This window comes from Rana temporaria, chromosome 4 (assembly GCF_905171775.1).
Source record: "Rana temporaria chromosome 4, aRanTem1.1, whole genome shotgun sequence".
Lineage (NCBI taxonomy): Eukaryota > Metazoa > Chordata > Amphibia > Anura > Ranidae > Rana > Rana temporaria.
Genome location: NC_053492.1, coordinates 157,350,334 through 157,372,492, shown reverse-complemented (window position 1 = coordinate 157,372,492; position 22,159 = coordinate 157,350,334). Strand labels below are relative to the sequence as shown.

At 45.2% G+C, this 22,159-nt stretch overlaps 1 protein-coding gene across 2 annotated transcripts in view; it reads right to left on the bottom strand.

Moving 5' to 3' along the window:
- Window positions 1–9,463: 9,463 nt before the first annotated feature.
- The window catches only part of MLF1 (myeloid leukemia factor 1), a 138,697-nt gene continuing 126,001 nt past the window's right edge, over window positions 9,464–22,159 (bottom strand). For both annotated transcript variants that reach the window (XM_040349255.1, XM_040349256.1), the window contains one exon: window positions 9,464–9,628. In XM_040349255.1, coding sequence (XP_040205189.1) covers window positions 9,598–9,628 — 31 coding nt within the window. In that variant the 3' untranslated portion in view covers window positions 9,464–9,597. The remainder of the gene's footprint in view (window positions 9,629–22,159) is intronic.

Below are 22,159 nucleotides of genomic sequence, written 5' to 3'. Positions count from 1 at the left end.
TGAGAGCTCAGCTTCATAAACTGGCCATTTCTGTGCCAGACAATGAGGATTCTCTATGGGCAGAGATCATTGGCGGGAGAACATGTTCTCCCCCCATTATCTCTGTTTAAACGCTTTATGGCCTGATCAGTAGCGATTCTCGGGATCACCGCTGTTCCGTTTCATAAACAGATACCTTAGTCAGTACCGGAAAGCTTCACTCCACCAAACTTTGTGATTGCTGGTCTGAACAGGAAGCAGATAATGGCTGAGCTCTAATCGGAGTGTTCTGGTGGAACAAAATAGCACAGCAGGGGCGATTGCTGTACTAACATCGGATCGTTAGTAAAGCGGCTCCAACCTGAGCTGTCTTAGTTTCTTTTTTTATAAAAAAAACAAACTAAAACTAGTAGTGTGTACGAGGCTTAAGAACCAACATATATTACTGGCCTGGGGCAAATCGCTCCCTCTTCCCCATCCAGGTTTTTCCCTTGCTTACAAAGGCCAACTAAGTTTGAGACTGTCAGAAGCAAGTGGATATTGGGGAAAAAAAAACAAAAACACTCTGTTAAGCATATGATATAACTTCTCTCCTAGGTCCGATGAAACACAGAGGAACACTGGTTTTAGTTACTCATGTATGACTTGAATGCATTAGCGCAAAATAAACCTGTCACAAATCACACCAAATCAAACTAAGTGTACAGAGACATGTTCAGATGGTACAAAGATACCTACAACTAGGCAAATATGCTGATCCTCTTTTTTTTTTATCCTGTAAAAGTCAAGCTGGATCCAAGCCTTATTTCAGTCTTCTCAGTTGGTCAACAAGCACATTGAATGATCAATAAAAAAAAAAGTAGAAATAGGGCAAGGTTAAGACCTCAGTTTTACAGGAAATTATTTCACCTGCTTATATCTCTGGATCAGTTACTTTGTTGACTGATGATAAACACATAAGCAGGGGTGATTTTCATATAGCACCTATAAAAAGGGGTTAATTTTGACACAGAACACTGAATCACAGTGGGTTTATAAAAAAAAAAAATTGGATTTTATGCTCACCGTAAAATCTCTTTCTCTGAGTTCATGGACGGACACAGCCTTAATCTTGACTTGGTGGGTATTAGCCTTCCTTTAGGAGTTGACTAGGCAGAAACCTAAACAAAAGGTCAACTTATCATACACACCCTATAGCTCCGCCCAGGGGGCAGGCTCTCTGGGTATAGCCCCTCTCTCTGCATCTCGCAGATCAGTTCGTCAAAAAGTAGTACAAACATAAAAAGGAGGGGAGGGTGCTGTGTTCGTCCATGAACTCGGAGAAAGAGATTTTACGGTGAGCATAAAATCCTATTTTCTCTTTCGTTCATGGACGGACACAGCCTTAATCTTGACTTAGTGGGACGTCCCAAAGCAGTGTCAAAATGAGGGGTGGAAACAGCAAAAAAATTTAACTTCACCCCAAAACAGAGCTCCTCAACTGAGGAGTTGTAACTCTAAACAGCCGCCTGCAAAACTTTGCGGCCGAAGATGCACTCACATCAACTTGTAAAGTTTAGTGAAAGTGTAACCGGACGACAAGGTCGCCGCCTTACACACCTAGGAAACAGACACTTGATGTCAGAAACCCCAAGAGGCACCATTGCCCTGGTCGAATGCATCGTGATAGGGAGGCGCCCGACCCTTTATGGCGTAAGCCTGATCAGGATCTGTCGGGTCCACCTCAAAATGGTGGCCGAAGAGACCGCTGGGCCCTTCTTGGGACCAGCCACCGAAACAAACAGTGAGTCTGAACTCCGGAACGGAGCCATAACAGACAAGTATATTCTTGGAGCTCGGACAGCGTCCGAGGAATGCCACGTCGTCTCCTTAGGATTCGACGTATGGCAGTACAATGTCTTCTTGAGATGGAAGGTCGAAATGACCGTAGGAAAAATCTAAGGCTGCGAACGCAGCACCATCTTATTTTTGTGGAAGATCAGATAGGCAGCCTTTCATGACAAGGCTGCCAGCTCAGAACCCGTCCTAGCCGACATAACAGCCACCAAAAGGGCCACTTTCTGAGAAAGTGTCAACAAGGGAACTTCCCTAATGTTCTCAAACAGTGGTTCTGAGGCACCTAGAGGTCATGGCGTTAAGCCATTGACTGTAAGGCAGAATGACCTATGGGACCTTGCGACAGCAGATCCTCTCGTAGCAGTAGACGCCAAGGTGCGTCAGCTATTCAAATCCCCACGGAGGTAGTGGAGGACGGACCGGAGGGGCCACCTGCCAATCCCCCTGTAGAGATGTTCTCACTAGAGAGTGGGTCGCTGAAAGAGAAACAGCCAGGGCAGATATCTGTCCCTTAACCAATAAGTCAGTGGATTCCACTTCATTTCCTCGCAAGAGGCTAAGTAAGCTCTCCAAGTGCGATAATAAATCCTCCTAGAGGTTAACTTCCTAGCCTTCCTTATGGTAGGAATCACAGAATCCGGCAGGCCCTGGTCTCTAAGTACCTGGCTTTCAATAGCCATGCCGTTAAGCCAGCGACTGTAAAGCAGGATGCAGTATGGGACCTTGTAACAGCAGGTCCTCTCAGCGGTAGACGCCAAGGGAAGTCTGCTACTAGCCGCACTAGATCGGTGTACTATGGATGCCGAGGCCAATCCGGAGCAATTGGGATCATAGGAATCCAGTCTGCCTCCACTCTGCGAAGCAGAAGAGGCAGGAGCTTTAGAGGAGGGAAGGCATAGATTAGCTGGTACTGACTCCACAGCGCCACTAACGCGTCTGTCGCGTCCGCCCATGGGTCACCTGATCTGGCCACAAACCTCAATACCTTCCGATTAAGTCGAGACGCCAGGAGATCTACGTCTGGCGTGCCCCCTCTTGGGCAAAGGAGCTGAAACACCTCTGGGTGCAGAGACCATTCTTCTTGGTCCAGCATCTGGCAACACAGGTAGTCCGCCTGCCAGTTTTCCACACCCGGAATGTAGAAGGTCGACAGTGCTGGTATGTTCTTTTTTGCCCACCTTAGGATGTCAGCGACTTCTGATGCTGCAGCCGAGCTACTTGTTCCTCCTTGATGGAAGACATATGCCACCGCCGTGGCGTTTGTCCGACTGGATCCTGACTGGACGCCCTCATAGCCTCTGAGACCATGTGGAGAGGTACAGCCTGATCGCCTGAAGTTCCAGGACCTTGATCGGCAAATGGGAATCCTCTGGAGACCAGCGACCCTGGGTCGACTGAACCCCCCCACCGGTAAGGCTGGCGTCCGTCGTGATGACTATCCAGTGATAAGGATCGAACGACTTCCCGGGCAGAAGTTCCGGTGAGGTCAGCCACCACACCAAGGAGGGCCTGGCCAGGTGGCTCACCCGGATCTGATAATCCAGGGACAGAATCTACCTTCTGTAGCACTCGCGTGCGAGATAGCGCCTTTGGTACCGCCTCGAAGGAGGCCACCATGAGGCCCGGGACTCACATGCAAAGCGGAGTGACGACTCTTCTGGGATGTCAACTACCGCAGCCCGAAGGTCTGCAACTTTTCCACAGGGAAGCAAACCTTTGCCTCTAAGGAGTTTAGAATCAATCCCAGATACACTAGGCATTGAGTCGTTACCATTACTGACTTCTGAATGTTCAGTAGCCACCCAAGTGTCTGAGGGCCTGGGTTATAGACACGTTCACCTCTAATTCTGAGGCTGAAGCGGCCCTCAGAAGCAGGTCATCCAAGTAGCCCACGACAGCGAAACCACGTTGTCTTAGTAGGGCGAGAATTGAGGCAATCACCTTGGTGCCGATGCCAGGCCAAAGGGGGAACCACAAATTAATAGTGGTCTTCCCCGACCGAAAGCGCAGAAGTTTCTGATGCTTTGTGCATATGGGAACATGTAGATAGGCATCCCTGATGTCCATGGATGCCAGTGGGTAACGTACCACTAGGTCTTTAGGTACATAAAAGGTCCTTTGTGGTCTGTCCCATTCCTTGTATAAAAGTTTGTCTAATAAGACACACAAGGGAACACCTTAGCAGTGCGGGTCGCCTACGGAACCCAAAGGGAACCGGCGCTACTGTTGCTTCTACAGACCCCTCTATTTTTAGGGTATCTCGCACTGCAGTGATAAGGTCATTTACCAGAGCCTTCTCGCGAGCTGACCTGGGTCCAGAGTCATCCTCACTGTCTGGCCGCTCTAGGTCTGCAGTGTTAGCTAGACCTGGCTCCGTATCGGAGTTGTCCCTAGAGGATGGCTAGGGGAGTGGGCGCTTTCTAGCCCCCGTTCTTTCACGCGCTGATTCCACCTTGGCAATGAAGGCCTCTAGGATTGCCGACCTAGGGTCCACCAGTACATCGGGTAAAGGGGCATCAATTGCCAGCTCAGGTGTTTCAGGGAAAGAAACGTCTGTTTCTGACGCCATGTTGCCCACACGCTTGACACAGGGTTTCCAAGCAAGGTGGACAACCCACCCTCCTAACTGCAGCAGAGATGAGGGGTACCCCCCAGAGGACTCACCGCCCTGGGATCAGCAGTGCAGTGCCGTTTAGCTGAGCTGCTTCTTGTCTGCTGATTATAACGGTCAGTCTGCTGAATGGCTGCTATCTACAAGACTGTTGTCCTTATCAGCTTGTTTGCTAGTCAGCAGCGTGTGTCTGTTTGGCTGCTGAGCCAGGCATACTGAGGCCCCAAAAGCATGGCCACCAGTGCTGTAATACTTGCATGGGCTACAAAAAAAAATGTCCGCCGAGCGGGACCTAGAGGCCCCAGTTTCATGGGGAGATGCTGCTGGAGGAAGCCCTTCTAAGCGCCCTTCTTGGGGCGCAGGGCGCAGAGCGGCCAAGAGACGCGGTACAGCCCCCCTTGGGCGCTGTGTGAGCAACTCTCCAGCGCTGGGCGGCTACAAGATGATGGCCGCCATAGTGCATATAGACCCCAGAAGTATGGCCACCGAGCTCTGAGTAGAGGCCAAGTGGCTACAAGAAAATGGCTGCTGTAGTGTATATAGACCCCAGAAGTATGGCCGCCGAGCTCTGAATAGAGGCTACAAGAAAATGGCCACCAGGTATACAAACAATCCAGCATGGTACAAACACACAGCAGCAGAATCTCTTATGCAGCTCTCTACATTGAAAAAGGGAAGCAGCTGCTGACAACATGGACACAGGTAAGCAATATCTATGCACTTATACTTTATATTGGTTCTCAGGTGGGGCTCCCCAGGGCAACCCCCACCTCAACAGTCTAGGGAGGAGGGAAGGGGAAGGAGGGGAGAAGGGAAATATATATAGCCCTTTACTCACCTCTCCAGGGATGCCCAGCTCTGTCTTCTTGCCGAAGCAAGGTAGTAGTATTTACCCTCCTGTGGTTTTATGCTGGAAGCATCCTGGACAGTACATCTTCCGCATGGTAACGGAGATGACTGTCGGCCAGGCTACTGCGACTCGGCCCTGCAGACCGGTATGCAAGCCCTGGAACGTATAGCTCACCGGCCACCCGTAGAGCGACGGGCATGTCGTGGACGACCCAGCGCGCAGCTACGGTCGGCACATGCTCGATGGCCGAAACTGGGAAGAATACAAGGATCCAAGATCCAGCCTGTCGCCCAGTCGGCAGTTGATAGAAGATCGCAGGAAAAAAATAAAAATCCAGCATCTTGAACTAACAGCCTCCAAACCATGGGCCTGAAGGGGCCATGTCTTCTCCTGAAACTAGGCAGAAAAAAATGATCTGCGAGATGCAGAGAGAGGGGTTATACCCAGAGGGCCTGCACCCTGGGCGGGGCTATAGGGTGTGTATGATAAGTTAACCTTTTGTATAGGTTTCTGCCTAGTCAACTCCTAAAGGAAGGCTAATACCCACCAAGTCAAGATTAAGGCTGTGCCCGTCCATGAACGAAAGAGAAAATAAAATGCAGATTTCTGAAAAACAAAAAACATAACTGACAAAAGTATATAAACCTTTTAAGCCGGTCTTTAGTAGATGCACCTTAACCAGGCATTAAAGCCTAAGGTCTTTATGGACAAGTCTATCAGTTTTGAACAGCTTGAAATTTTCCTTATTTCTTTCCAAAGCTTCTTATGCATTGGCTGACTTTGTGGGCGTTTGAACAGTCCCTTTAAGACCAGCTGCAAATTCTCTCTTGGATTATGTTCTGGACTTTGTCTTGGGCATTTCAGATCCTTAACATTGTGTTCAAGACATTCTTGGGTAGCATTGGCTTTATGCTCATTGGGGTTGATATCCGAAAAGCATATTTTGCAATGAATTTTCACGTTGTTAGGGAATTTTTCTTAGCTTAGTGAAGGCAAGGAAAATAACAAAAAATATTTTTGCTTGTACATGATTGGATGATGGAAGTCAGCTGTGCTTCACCTCATTAACTAAATTAAGTGAAAATTCCCTTGCAAACTGAACAGCCTATTCACCTTTAGTAAATCAACCCCAATGATTCAGAGCATAAAACAAACCATCCAAGAATAGCTTGAAAACAATATTAATGTCCTGGAATGGTCAAGTGAAAGTCAAAAACTTATTCCCATTGAGAATTTGGCTCAACTTGCAAAGTGAACATCCTATTTGTCTTTAGTAAATCAACCCCAGTGTCTTGCTGGAAGAAAACATTTCCGCCAGCAATTTCCTGTATTTTACATCTATCTACCTTCTACCCTCACACGGCTCTCAGGGTCTTTTGCAGTGAACCATCCTGACAGTATAATGGTGCCACCACCAAGCTTCACGACAAGGATGGTGCATATATGATTATGTGCAGTGTTTGATCTAACAGCCATAAATTCAATTTTGGTCTTCTAAGACCACATACACTGTACTCTTCTTTTAGCTGACATAGGCATCTCCAATGTGTCTTCTGGCAAACTGTAGGTAAGCATTTAAGTAAAAGGTGGTTCTCTTTTACCACAGTCTTACAGCTACAACTGGATAAGCACCCAGGCAACAGTTGCTATATGCACCGTTTCTCCAGTCCAGCCACTAAGGCCTGTAACTCAGAGTGGCCATATATCGCATGATGGCCTTCAATAGTCTACCTTCTTGCACACATCCTCTAACGTTTTTGGTAGGTGGCCTTTTTTTTCATAGATTTACAACTTTGCTTTACCCTTTACATCGCTCTAATGCCGCGTACACACAATCGGTCCATCCGATGAGAACGGTCTGATGGACCGTTTTCATTGGTTAACCGATGAAGCCGACTGATGGTCAGTTGTGCCTACACACCATCGGTTAAAAAAACGATTGTGTCAGAACACAGTGACGTAAAACACGACGTGCTGAAAAAAAAACAAAGTTCAATGCTTCCAAGCATGCATCAACTTGATTCTGAGCATGCGTGGATTTTTAACCGATGGTTGTGCCTAATAACGATCGTTTTTTTTCTATCGTAAAAAATTTATCAGAAAAAACCTACGGATGATTCTGATCCCAGCGCTCAATGGAAAAAAGGGTTAAATGTATGATTGTTTTATGCAGTAGAAAAGCAGCTATTATAATAAAATAGTGACATAAAAAACGATGTGTTATTAAGAAATATTAATAAAACATTAACAGCGCTAAAAAAAGCCTATCAAATGGCTTATGAGTCCAATACTCATATACTGCAATGGTTAGTTGAGGAAAAAGTTTATAAAGTTATGTATGCATAAAGGTATTATGTAACATGTGTCCACACTCTTTGTGAATCAATTAATGATAGTCCTTGCACTTCCTCTAATATGCTGTTCTTTGTGTGGAGTGATTTCACAGTATAGCTGTTTGTTCATTCAAATGCTGATTGGAGCTGTCTGTGATTTCCCCCTAAGGTATTGTACTCACCAAAAAGTAGTACTTTAAAAGCATTGGATACATCCACTGGTGGTAATCATTCATCGGTTCTCCTCCTCTGGTGTATAGTGATGATCCGTACGCTCTTCAATCAGTGTAGCTTATTTTTAACAAAATCCAGAGGGATACTCAATTGTTTCCACTGACGGGCTATTGCGATTCTTGCCGCTAGCAAAATGTACATGATTAATTTCACCGATGTCTTGGGCACCTCATCAGGCAATCAAGAGCACAATTGGGTGAGCATCAGCCCCAAAAAATGGAAGTAAAATCAGGGACAGCTGAATTCTGACAGGGGCTAAGACCGCTCATAAGCCAATGGATGGGGAAACCACACAGGTCTCTGGGTCTCCCGAGACCCAGAGACCTGTGTGGTTTCCCCATCCATTGGCTTATGAGCGGTCTTAGCCCCTGTCAGAATTCAGCTGTCCCTGATTTTACTTCCATTTTTTGGGGCTGATGCTCACCCAATTGTGCTCTTGATTGCCTGATGAGGTGCCCAAGACATCGGTGAAATTAATCATGTACATTTTGCTAGCGGCAAGAATCGCAATAGCCCGTCAGTGGAAACAATTGAGTATCCCTCTGGATTTTGTTAAAAATAAGCTACACTGATTGAAGAGCGTACGGATCATCACTATACACCAGAGGAGGAGAACCGATGAATGATTACCACCAGTGGATGTATCCAATGCTTTTAAAGTACTACTTTTTGGTGAGTACAATACCTTAGGGGGAAATCACAGACAGCTCCAATCAGTTTTTTTTCTATCGGTTAGGTATCCATCAGTTACATTTAAAACAAGATTGTTTTTTTTTAACCTATGGATATAAAACCAATGGGGCCCACACACGATCGGTTTGGTCCGATGAAAACGGTCCATCAGACTGTTCTCATCGGTTTGACCGATCGTGTGTATGCGGCATAAGATTGTTTTGGTTGTACTTCACAAGGTATTCAGAAGACTTTGAAATTTTACTGTAGTCATTACCATTCAAATTAAATAACTGGAATGATGGTGTATCATATGATATTAAATATGGTATTTTTTATTTTTATTTCAATGACTTTGTAGAAATCTGGTTTCACTTTTACATGGAAAAAGTATTTCTGTTGATCAGGGCCAAAAAAAAAAAAGGATAAAAAAAAACCCACTGTGATTCAATGTTATGTGACAATAAAGATAATTTCCAAGGGTGTGAATACTATTTTTTTTTTCTTTTAGGCACTGTATGTGCAGTTTGAGTTGATTAGTGTTGACAGGTTAACATTACTTTTTAAGCCCATAATATAAATCTACAGTCCTGTTAAAAACGTATCAACAGTAAGTGCATAATAGACATTTACAAATGGCAAGTGCATATTTCTATTGTAACATATTAACATTTTGTTATATTTTGCTTTTATCCCATTACTGTGTTTTTACTAAATTTGTAGAAATTTAGAAACCCTTTATTAAAAAAATAATGCTGTATCGGCTTATTTTTTTCTTATAAAATGCTTACAATTGCATGGCTGGTAATAACAGAAATGCATCTTTTGGTTTGCTAAAGTGCATGATGACTGGTATGCAAAGCTTACTAACTAGAAAGAGAAGTGCTACAACTGACCTACAGACCTCATTAGTAATGGTAGACTTTACAGAAAAAAAGGCAGAACCGCTCATATGTGCAGATCTTATTTATTTATAAGACCCTTTTACAACTTGGATGACACAAGTCCCTTTAAGTGTCTTAGAAGACCAACATTTCCTATTATTCCGATTCAGTTCTTTGCCAGAGATTTGACTTTGCCTTCTAGATGACCATTTTCGAAATGCACCGTTCCCTACATTTGAAAAAAGAAAAAAAAGGCAGGTTTATTTCATGTAAAATTAATAAAGCAATGATAATTAGGAATAATTGGACCAGTGATTTACTGGTGCAGTTGCAGTGCTAAATTTTTTCAGTGAAAGTTAAGCTGGGCATACACAGGTTTAAAAAAAAAAAAAAAACAAGACCTGACAGATCCTCACATCTACACAAGCATCCCCCTTTCGTCAGATTGAATAGCACTGCAGCCTTTAGCTGCAAGTGCTGATAGAATGCTGGCTTTCCAGCAGGACCATTTGACAAAAGCCAGTCTAATGAGTGGCTCCTTTTGAACAAACCTGGGAGCATAGAGTAAAATCTAGACACTGCTGCTGAATTGTTGGTGTACCCAGCTTTAGGCGGGGTTCATACTGGTATGCTGCTTTTTGGCTGCAGTGCAGGTGCAGTTTCCGTGTGCACTTTTAGAAAATGAGGCAAAAATATGCAAAGGTACCATGAATAAAAACACATGGAAACTGTATACACCCATGCTGTGGCCAAAACGCAGTGCACCAGTGTAAATGCAAATCAATTTATAACTTTTTGGAAATGCGGTTTTCTAGATATTTTTGTTGTTCTATCTCTCACTGTTAAACTCAACTCACTGTGCTTGGAGGAGGAGGAATGTTGCCTATGACCCCAAGAACACCATTCCCACTATCAAACACTATCAAACATGGAGGTGGAAACATTATGCTTTGGGGTGTTTTTCTGCAGGAAAGGATGAGGACATCTACTGTCAAATCTTGGGTGAAAACCTCATCCCCCTCAACCAGGGCGTTGGAAATGGGTCGTGGATGGGTATTTGAGCATGACAATGACCCAAAACACATGGCCAAGGCAACAAAGAAGCACATTAAAAAGGTCCTGGAGTGGCCTGGCCAGTCTCCAGACCTTAAATCGCATAGAAAATATGTGGAAGGAGCTGAAGGTTCAAGTTTAAAAACGTCAGCCTTGAAACCTTAATGACTTGGAAAAATCTTATATAGATGAAAAGAGTGGGACAAAATCCCTCCCAAGATGTGTGCAAACCTGGTGGCCAACTAAAAAATGTCTGACCTCTGCGATTGCCAAAAAGGGTTTTGCCACCAAGTACTAAGTCATGGAGTCAAATACTTATCAAATACTCACTAAAATGCAAATCAATTCATAACTTTTTTGAAATGCGGTTTTCTGGATATTTTTGTTGTTCTGTCTCTCACTGTTAAATGAAACCTACCATTAAAATTATAGACTGATCATTTCTTTGTCAGTGGGCAAATGTACAAAATCAGCAGGGGATCAAATACATTACCTCACTGTAGGCAGGACCCTACTAATAGTAAGCAGAGGGCTTTCTTTATAAACAGGTGAAGAAATGACATACAATGCAACGCCTTGCGGCCCGATAAACATAAAATAATCACAAAAAGAAGGGCAGAGGGAGCCGAAAAGTAGAAACAGAAGAGAAGAGCAGGGAGAGGAAAGAAGAGTCCAATAGCGTTCGCAATAGAGGATTACTAAATTCACAGAAGGGTATTGTTGAATGTAAAACCCAAGGTTGCCAAACCCAAAGGAATTTTTCAAGGGTGCTGATAAACGGCTATCAGTTTCTCATTAACCAGAATATCATTCATATGGTTTTTCACAGCTTCGAAACCGATTACGGGGGTTTTCCAGGCCTTCACAATAGTTAATTTGGTCACAGTGAAAAGATGCAGCGCCAATTGTCGCTGTGGACAAAGCAATTCAGTAATTGGTTTATAGAGAAGGGCTTTGTACAGATCTCTTGAGGTTGATGCGAAGTAAAGTGTGAAGAAGTGCATAGACACTGACCCAAAGTCTGCACACCTTTGGGCAAGATGCCATTCTGCCTACCTGCGAACATCCCCAGAAGCAAAGCAAGGATTAAGCAGGGATGAAGCAAGCCTAGCTGGTGTAAAAAAACATCTATACAAGATTTTGTACGCGTTCTCCAAAATAAGTACATTTTTATAGTTTTTAGGGTCATGATCTGCCAGTCCTCCGGATCCAGCCCTTTCCCCAAGTCACTTTCCCATTGGAGATGAGAGGGCCACAACGGTGGCCTTCAAAATTATTTTGTTTGTTGAGCATCTTGGAGCTTCAGAAAGTCGCTCAGGTGTAAACAGGGCCTAATAGACACAGTTTTGCACTTGTATTTGGCTTTTCAAAACACACACTGACGTTGTGATGTGGACACACTAAGGAGTGTCTGGCTAAACTAAACATAAATGTAGTGTTTGATTTTACTGACCTAGCACCTAGGTCAGGAGGACCAATGGAATGTGGGCCAGAGGCTCAAAGGGTTGCTTCTGCAAGGCAGAAAGGACCAGATTCAGATCCCATGGACGCAAGGGGGTCTTGATTGGAGGATTAAGACTGATCACCCCTTGTAAAAAGGTCTTAACCAGAGAATGTGTAGCCAGTGGCCTTTGAAAAAATATTGATAAGGCCGAGATCTGGCCTTTAATGGTGCTTAAAGGATCACTAAAGGAATTTTTTTTTTTTTAGCTAAATAGCTTCCTTTACCTTACTGCAGTCCTGGTTTCCTGTCCTCATTGTTCGTTTTTGCTTTGAAGTTGCTGTAATTCTGCTCTGATCTCCACACTTCCTGCTTGTCTGGCTCCTTATGAAAAATCTCATGGCAGCTTTTCACTGTGGTCCAAGCGGTGTGTCTAAAACTCCTCAGAACCAATCAGATTCATTTTAAAAACAAAAACACTGCCCTGGATTTGTTTGTTTTTGTTCTGTGGGTCTCTTTACTTCACAGAAACATGAAACCAGTTTAAAAACGGAAGTGAAACTGCAGGTACATTATATGATTGAATTTAATCTATTTTTAATCATTTTTAAAAGGAATCAGTTAACTTTTATGCCTCTATACCCTGTAAACAGTCATTTCAGCAAAACATTTTTTTTCCTTTAGTGACCCTTTAAGGCCAACTTCATGTCTGCCTCCATCTGCAGAAAATATAGAATTATGCCAATGAGATACCTCCGGTGATGCCACCCTTTGGCTTCGCACCAGGCCACATAAGACTTCCAAACTCTGTAATAAATAAGCCTGGACGCTGGCTTTCTGGCATTAATTAAAGTAGATACTACTGAATTAGAGAGACCCCTCCTCTTTAAGATATGGCATCCAACAGCCAAACCGTTACATTTAGAGGCCGTAAGGAAGGGTGGAATATTGGACCCTGAGAAAGCAGGTCTGGACGAAGCGGAAGGGTCCATGGATGTCCCACCGACATCCTTACAATTTCTGCGTACCAGGCCCTTCTGGGCCAAGCTGGAGCGATCAGAAACACTGGTTTCTCTTCCGACTTTATCCTGCGAAGGAGGCGGGGTAATAATTGCAGCGGAGGAAACGCATAAATTAGGGAAAATTTATCCCATGGAAACACCAGCGCATCCGTTCCGCAAGCGAGTGGATCCCTCGTCTGGGACAGAAAGTTGCCCACCTTTGCATTGAACCTTGATGCAAAGAGATCCCCATCTGGTATTCCCTACCTCTGACAAATGCCTTGGAAGATGTCGGGGTGAAGAGTCCACTCCCCTGGGAGCAACGGTTGGCGATTTAGAAAGTCTGCCTACCAATTGTCTATCCCCGGAATAAAAACTGCAGATATGCACGGGACATACTTTTCCGCCCAGATCAGGATTCAATCCACTTCTTTGGGCTGCACGACTCCTTGTGCCCCCCTGGTGATTTATGTATGCCACAGCTGTGGCATTGTTGGACTGAATCCTGACTGGGTGACCCTGCAACCTATCCGTCCAAGCTGATAGGGCTAGACGAGCTGCCCGGACCACTTTCCCTGGAGAGACAGCCCCTCCAGAACTGCACCCCAGCCCAGAAGACTGGCATCTGTGGTCACAACTCGCCAAACATATGGGAACAAAAGACGTCCCTCTTTGTAAATTCTGGGGAACTAGCCAGCAACAAAAGGCTCTGCCGGACTGTTCGGGAGAGGGACATAGGGAGGTCAAAGGCTTGGATTTTCTTGTTCCAAGCGGATAGAATGGCGTGTTGAAGTCCCATTGAGTGGAACTGAGCAATTGGGACAGCCTCGAAAGAGGCTACCATTTTCCCCAACAGCCGCATACAAAGGCGAATGGAGGGCTGACGCTTTGACTTGACCAACTGAACTAGCTCCCTTAAAGAATCGATCTTTATCTGGGGCAGAAAGATCTTTCTTTGATCTGTGTCCATGAGTAGACCTAAATACTCAAGTCTTTTCACAGGCACCAAGGCTGACTTGTCCAGGTTGAGAACCCAACCCATGGATTCCAGGTATCTCACGGTTCTGTGTATCACTGAGTTTAGATCGGCAACTGAACGATCTACCAACAACAGATCGTCCAGATTGGCTACTATAGATATGCCTTGAGATCTTATTTCGGCAAACAGGGGGGCCAGTACCTTCGTGAATACACGAGGTGCGGTGGCCAGACCGAAAGGTAAGGCCACGAACTGAAAGTGGCGTTGATTTAATGTAAAGCGTAACAGCTTCTGATGGTTGAGGAAGATAGTAATGTGTAAGTATGCGTCCTTTATATTGATGGACGCCAAAAGTTCCCCTCCTTGTAAGGAGGCAACCACCGACCGGATCGATTCCATCCGGGAAAAAGATCGGACCTTTAGGAACTGGTTTAAGGCCTTGAGATCCAGAATGGGTCTTACATCTCCGTTTGGTTTGGGGACGGTGAAAAGATTTGAATAAAATCCCAAACCTTGTTCTTCCAGCGGCAGTTCCCTGATCACCCCTTGGGATAATAGATGATTCAAGGCCAATGTTAGAGATTTTCTTTTTCCCGGGTCTTTCGGGACGCTTGAGGCCAAGAAGCGGGGTGGAGGAAATTCGCTCAACTCCAGCCTGTAGCCCTCGGAGACCGTAGAGGACCCAATTGTCTTGGATCCTCCCTTGCCAAGCTTCCGCAAACAGCTGAAGTCTTCCCCCCCACCTGGCTAAGTGGTCGTGAACCTTCATAATGCCGACTTAGATGCCGGCTTACGATTCCAAGGTTTTTTGGAGGCCTGAGGCTGGCCCTGTGGTTTTCCACCCGCATTAAACCGTCCGGGAGGCTGTCGGAACTGCCTGGCAGTGGAAGTGCTAGGAATAGGAGAGGAAGACTTTTTAAAGGAGGGGGTACCCCTAAACCTTTTCTTCACTGGTGCTTTTGCCACTGGAAATTTTCTGAATATATCTATCCAGATCTTCCCCAAATAAACGCTCCCCATGGAAAGGAAACCCTGCCAGTAGTTTCTTACAAGGGGTTTCAGCCGACCAGTTATTCAACCAGAGTAATCTGCGCATATGAACTAGAGTGTGAGACGGGAGGACTGTTGTATGGGGTCCTTGATAGCATCTACCGCAAAGCATAATGCCTTGGGAAAGTCAGCCAATTCCCGAGCCTGTTGAGCCGGGATATCCTTCAAGACCACTTTTGACTGGACTTTTAAGGCTTGGCAAATACCAATAGCCGCTACCCCAGGTTGGGCTACCCCTCTAGCTGTAGCGAACAAGGTTTTCAACAGCGTCTCTAATCTCTTGTCTGTCGGGTCTTTGAACATTTGAACGTTGTCCACCAGACCAGACAGGTCATATTCTTGTTTATAGCTGCGTCCACCATGGGGACACCCCACTTCTTAGTGAACTTCTCCTCCATGGGGTATAAAACCGAAAACTTTTTAGGAGGAAGAAAAGATTTATCCGGATGTTCCCAATCCTTGTAGATAAGACCTTCCAGTAGGGGATGAACTGGGAAGGAATTGTTAGCTTGAGGAGCTTTTAAAGAGCCTAAAGGAAGAGACTGAACTCAATGCTGGCTCTAAAAGGGGCAACTTGAAGGCCGACCGGACCATCTCAGTGAGGGACTGCACCAACAGTCTTTTGGACTGAGACGCCGAAAATGGTTCCCCTCAAGAGTCCGAGACCTCTGGCCGACCCTCTGCCTGATCCCCTGAGGGTAAATCCACAGGAGCATGCCCGAGATCCTCCGAGCCTGATGGCGATCCCTTCGATTTTTTCGTACTTCTAGTCCCTGAGCCTTTAGCCATAATAAAGCCGAGGTACTCACAAAAGTTGCATCCACTTGCGGACCTATAGACGAGCACTGACGCTGCTATTTGATGGTCAGCAAGATGCAGAGCCCACTATGCGCCTTAAGAAAATGTCACTGTCCACCATCCAGTAGTATAATACTGAAAACTTGTGCACAAATACTCTGTGTCCACCGTCTGCCAGGATGGGTGAGGTGGACTGAGCTTTTATGGACTAGGTGCAAGTCACCTGACCTGCTCTGTCCTGCAATCTCTAGCTTCATAAAGAACAGCTGAGAAAGACCTCTTGCGTACATGCGTGCACATTACGAGGCTGCACACACATGTTGCCACACGCGGACCTGAAGCCCCATGCACACCGCGCACGCGCTAGACGCAGGTGCATAAATTAACCACACTTGCACATGCGCCTATGACACGCACTATGCGTGCATGACGCTGACGCGCCCATACACAAGGTTTGGAGCTACCGCAGCTACCATGTGAGGACCAGGTAAGACAATTTGTAGCCAAAACTTTTGGACAACTTTTCTCTGCTATTACCTGCACAGGAGGGGCTAAACGACTGAGCATAAACACCCCTCCTCCCCACAGCATTACCAGGACAAGTGATAGGAGAGGCACAGACAGACAGCTTAGGCAAAGCATAATGGCTCAAAAAGAAGGAAACTTTCAGAACCAAGTTCTGAAAGCACCTTCACTTACCTGATCCAACGCCGCAGGACTCTGCACACACAGAGCCCAATCTTCGCCCATCACGGAGAGCAAAGTCTGCAGACCTTCAGGGACCGGGGTCCATGGACAGGAACACCACACCCCTGGACCCATATCGCACCCTGTCAGTAAGCTTTTGGTATTCGGAAATTGACCAAAGCACTGAATACCCAGGATCCAGCCCTCAAAAGAGGAGCATTATAGGCCAAACCCCGTTCTTCTCAACCGGGGCCCGGGTACCATCCAGTTTGGCTAAGAAGCACTTTGGATGGACCCGGATTTTATGGAGGCTTTTTAAATCCAGCATGGATCTCTCCAGTGGAGCTCCTCAGAGCACATGTTCACTCGTGACCAACACCTTAGACACTGACGAAAAAACTGAGGTACTCCCGGTATGGGAGGGGTTATATAGGGGAGGGAACTTCCTGCCTTAGGGGGGTGCCAGTGTCCATCACCTGAAGGTAGACTCTATAACCCACATAGTAATTACTATGCTTCTCTGTGTCCCGTGATGTACGAGAAAGAAATATAATATTGTGGAATGGGGATCACACAACACTGCAGTTTTGCATGTACATAATACTGGCACTGCTGATATAATTGGGGATCACACTGCTGGTCACCATACCCATCTCTTCTCTGAGTTCTCTCTTACCTTTACTCTGTTGAGTGCCAGGAGGAAATGTCGTCACGTTAAGGCGCACCTCACACCTCATTGGCTGGAAGCGCCTAGCACACGGCTGGCAGCCAGGCCCCCCAATCCTAATCCGGATTGTCGGTGAACATCAACCAATCCAGGTCACGCTCCAATTCGCTCAGAGTCAGCACAGATGTCCGACCATGAGGCCTGCACACTTGCAGACATTGATTGTCTGGACTCAGCAGTATGCCGGCAGAGGCACGGCTGCTGCCTGCAGGTGAACATCATCATCCAAATCTGCTCACACACAGGCATAGAGCCACAGTCTCGGGAAGCTGCACCCTCCCTAGGCAAAAGTGCACCCTAAGCAGCCGCCTAGCAGGAGCGCCAGCCCTGTTTGTAAACACTTTGGTTTTATATTTGTTGGGGGGGAATGGATTGTAGAAAATGTCTCATAAGGTAAACAAACGATTTAAGTTTTTACTAAAGATATGTCAGCTTTTCACTTCACGGGTTTACAAATGAGAAGAATTAAAAGCGCAACTTAAAGATTTTATTTGGCTTATTTTTTTTTGTATCACTTTGCTGATATTCTATTTTTCCCATAATTCACTTTTTGGGTCCCAGTACGGTAACAATAGTTACGATCAAGATCGGTTCTGTAGGTTTGTTCTTAAGTTGGAAACCACTTAAAGTCTATTACTTGCAAATCATCAGGTTTCAGCATTTAGGCTCTATGACCAAGTTCAGTATTCATGCTTCCAGCGTTCCGTCAGTATATCAAACCCGTCAGATTGGGTCACAAAGGCGACATTCCATCAGCTGTGCATGCATTCCACTGTTACCAGGTTTTCTAATCTGACAAAACACATGCAGTCAGAAGGCGGCAGCGGACATCTTACTACACCCAGCTACGTCTTGAATTTCAGAGTAATTTTAGCAATAAAGTGAGCGTATATAAATAAATCTAGTATATTGACATCTGTGATGAGGTTTTGATGTTACATTTTGAAAGAAGCTGAACGCCAGCAGTAGGAAGGTGGCGGAGGCCATGTTGGTACAACCGGCACTGCTCAGCGCTAAACCTTTAGGCTTTCAAATCTGAACATCCAAACAGCATCACAGTTGTCAATATACTAGATTTCTTTATATACGCTCACTTTATTCCTAAAATTACTCTTCCGTTACCAAATCTGACAGGTTCGTTATTCTGACAGAACACCGGTAATATTGAGTATTCCACTCAAGAGGTTAAAGGGGTTGTAAAGGTAAATGTTTTTTCAACTTAATGCATCCTATGCATTAAGGTGAAAAAATATCCAATGGTACCGCCCCCCCCGAACCCCCGTTTTACTTACCTGACCCCTCGAAAGTCCCGCGCACGTCCATGTGATGGTCTTCGGTTCCTAGCCTGGCCGTTGATTGGCTAGGCTGGACGGATTGATAGCATCGCAGCCATTGGCTGGCGCTGCTGTCAATCACAGCGGATGACACGGCACGCCGGGGGTGGGGCCGAGTGATACAGTCGGCGGCTATGCCCACCGCTGTATCATGGGAGCGCGCTCGCAAAAGCATTCCACCATGCGAGCTCGCTCGCATGAAGGTAGAAAGCTTTTGCGAGGAGGAGCCGAGACAGCCGCCGAGAGACCCCAGAAGACAGGGTTAGGGGACACTCTGTGCAAAACAAGCTGCACAGTGGGAGGCAAGTATAACATGTTTCTTATTTAAAAAAAAAAAAAAATGTCTGCCTTTAGTGACCCTTTAAAGCGGGAGTTCACCCGAAAAAAATGTTTTAACAGTAGATTGGGCCTAATTACGCGAAGCAGAATCGGGTGTTTTGATTAAAATCAATGCAGTACTTACCTTTTTTGAGATAGATGTTCTCCCGCCGCTTCCGGGTATGGTCTTCGGGACTGGGCGTTCCTATTTGATTAACAGCCTTCCGACAGTCGCATACAGCGCATCACGAGTTGCCGAACGTCGGTGCGGCACTATACGGCGTCTGCGCACCGACGTTCGGCTACTTTCGGAAACTGGTGACGCGCTGTATGCGACGGTCGGAAGGCTGTCAATCAAATAGGAACGCCCAGTCCCGCAGCCCATACCCGGAAGCGGCGGGAGAACATCTATCTCAAAAAAGGTAAGTACTGCATTGATTTTAATCAAAACACCTGATTCTGCTTCCCGTAATTAGGCCCAATCTACTGTTAAAAATTGATATTTTGGGTGAACCTCCACTTTAAGTCAGCTTTAGGGATTTGGATAAGCCAAGTTAGCCTTTTCATGTGCTGTGCATTTTTAGTTCTGGCCAAAGAAGACTCACTCAAGTCCCAACCCTCCACCCTTTTTACACCTTTACAGGGATGGAGGCCTGTGGTAGTGTATACCACATGCCTCACACAAAGTCCCAACCCCATTTTTACTTTTTTAACATTATACAGGGATGGAGATGCGTTTTCCAGGAGTGAAACAGAGTGCCTCCACAGATCTACCACCAATAGTTAATTCATGCATTGTCATTTTTTGACTAGCTGACCCAGTTTGATGTGGTCCGCACCTAGTTTGGTGGTATTTTGGTTTGGTAGGCATGTATTGGTTTCACCCATGTTTTTTGTCTTTCCAGTGCTCTCATTTGCCAGACCAACGATAGGGGCAGGTCTAGGTTACCATCTGCCCCCTGTCTATTGATTAGCACACCTGTGCTCCTCCTTAGGAGGCTTTAAAAATCATAGTTAGGACTGCAGCTACACAGAGTGCCTTGACGCTTGGCCTGCAGCTTCCCAGGTATTTGCAAATAACTGCAACTAAACCTCTGTTTTAATTACATAGAGTTAGACAGATTAATTTGGTTTAGTGCTTCTTGGGTTGGTATTTTTGAGCCTGGTCATTATGGAAACATTTTTTATATTTTCTATATATATACTTAATCGCATACTGCTAAAAGCGCAGCTAATTTAAAGTCCCAACCCTCCACCCTTTTTACACCTTTACAGGGATGGAGGCCTGTGGTAGTGTATACCACATGCCTCACACAAAGTCCCAACCCCATTTCACCTTTTTGAAGACTCACTTCCTGCAGTTACATCTGAGAATTTGGATCTACCTCTTGGTTGTCTTGTGTAGAGAAGAATTTCTGTTTTTATGCCACTTATTCGGTAACTTCTCACATCCCATGAATAAGTCCAAGTGACGAAACGTCGGGGGTGTGGCTTCATGACAGGAATCTACACTGACGTGAGACACCCCAGCCAAGCACGGGATACGATCAGCACAGTCTGGGATCCAGGAGCGGGTGAGAGACCTTGATTGAGCGCATATCTCGGGTCCGCTGTGACCGCAAAGCACTGCAGAGCCATCATATACACGTTTGCTGTGATTTTTCAAGGCTGGTTTTTAAAGTTCGTCGTGTGAGTGCAATGATTGAGGTGTGTGTGTATTTTAATAAATTGGTCGTTATTATTTTAAACTATTGGAGCACTTTTTCTTATTTACATATGTGGATAAACCCTGAGTTAAAACACAGTTGTATATTGGATGGTCGTTTTGTCCCGAGTTGAAACACACAGTGGATGGTCATTTAACCCTTTGGGGTTCTAATTCACAAGCTCTTGAGCCGAACACAAGAGTGGGAGGCAATTTTAGCTGGTGAGTGCGATTCCAGAGGGGTGGTGTCACAAGCACGGCGGTGTGGTGGAAGATTTTAAGAAGACTGAATTTTGCTTGAATATCACTTCACTTTATAGACTATTTATACATTAATTAGCCACATTTCACGTGGGACTATTTATATATTAGTTTTATCACTAGTGATTTGTTTACAGTTATTTAGTGATTGGTACTTGGGTACTGATCTCATGGGCGCTACATTTTTGTCCTATTTTCACAGTTTGATTTATAGGTTGAAATTCAGTTTATCATTATTATTATTTTTTAAGTGGCAGCTTTTATTTCACATTTTTTTCTTTGGAGCAGTGGTGGTACAGGATATTAGGGGCAGTTTCATATCTTTATACCAACAGTTCAGTAACTTCTCACATTGCTTTTGCACTCTTTTCATAAATCCGGTTATTTGGAGCTGGCAATGTATGCTAAATGCATCAAAATGCACTATTTATGCATTTTATAGTGTTGCCATAGACTACTAAGGGGCTTGCAATGCATGAAAATGTAAGAAAAAAATGACATGCCTCAATTTCCAGATGGAAATATGCCAAAATGAGAGCTGAACAGCCCAACTGTATAAAATTACTTATTTTGCATGACATGACGCATGCATTGTTTTGCTTTATAACAAAAGTGTTAAAATGTGAAGGTGTAAACAGGGCCTTAGGATTTTGGTGGTTAAATGTTGGGGGAGGGGGAACTAAAATCTAAAAAATTGGATTCAAGAGTCAAGTCAGGTTGAGAATCAAGGTCTAAGTTTAAAGGTTTATTGTTGTTGGAAAAGTTAGGCATTAAAGCGGTTGTATACCCTCTCTGACCTACATTAAGGCTTACCTGTAGGTGCTTGCAATATCTCCTTAACCTACATGGTTAAGGAGATATTTGCAGAAAATCGGACACGATGTCTCTTGAATGGGAGCCTGCCGGAAAGTGCCGGAAATGTGCGCATGTACGGTGATCGTTCCGTGCGCATGTGCGGGAATGACATCATCGCCGCTCCGGCCAGACACAGCGCCGGAGCACGATACTTGGAAGTCACTCCGGGTATCATGGCGGCGACGGAGGAGAGGAACGAGGGTCGTGTGGGTTCTTCGATCTAAGGTAAGTAATTGATAATAAGCTAGTATGCTAGTTATACTAGCTCATTATGCCTTTGCCTTTCAGGGGTTTTTTTCTGGGTATACAACCGCTTTAAGAGAGGTAGGTTAAAAGGGGTTGTAATGGTTTAAAAACATTTTTCAAAATAAAAAACATGTTATACTTCCCTCCACTGTGCAGCTCGCTGTGAGGTTGATGCTTTGCACAGAGTGGCCCCGATAGGATGCAATAAGGTGGAAAAACATGAACCTTTACAACCCCTTTAAGTGTTAGATTAGGAAAGAATTATTAGAGTCCGTTTAACAGTTATAAAGAGACAACACGGTCTA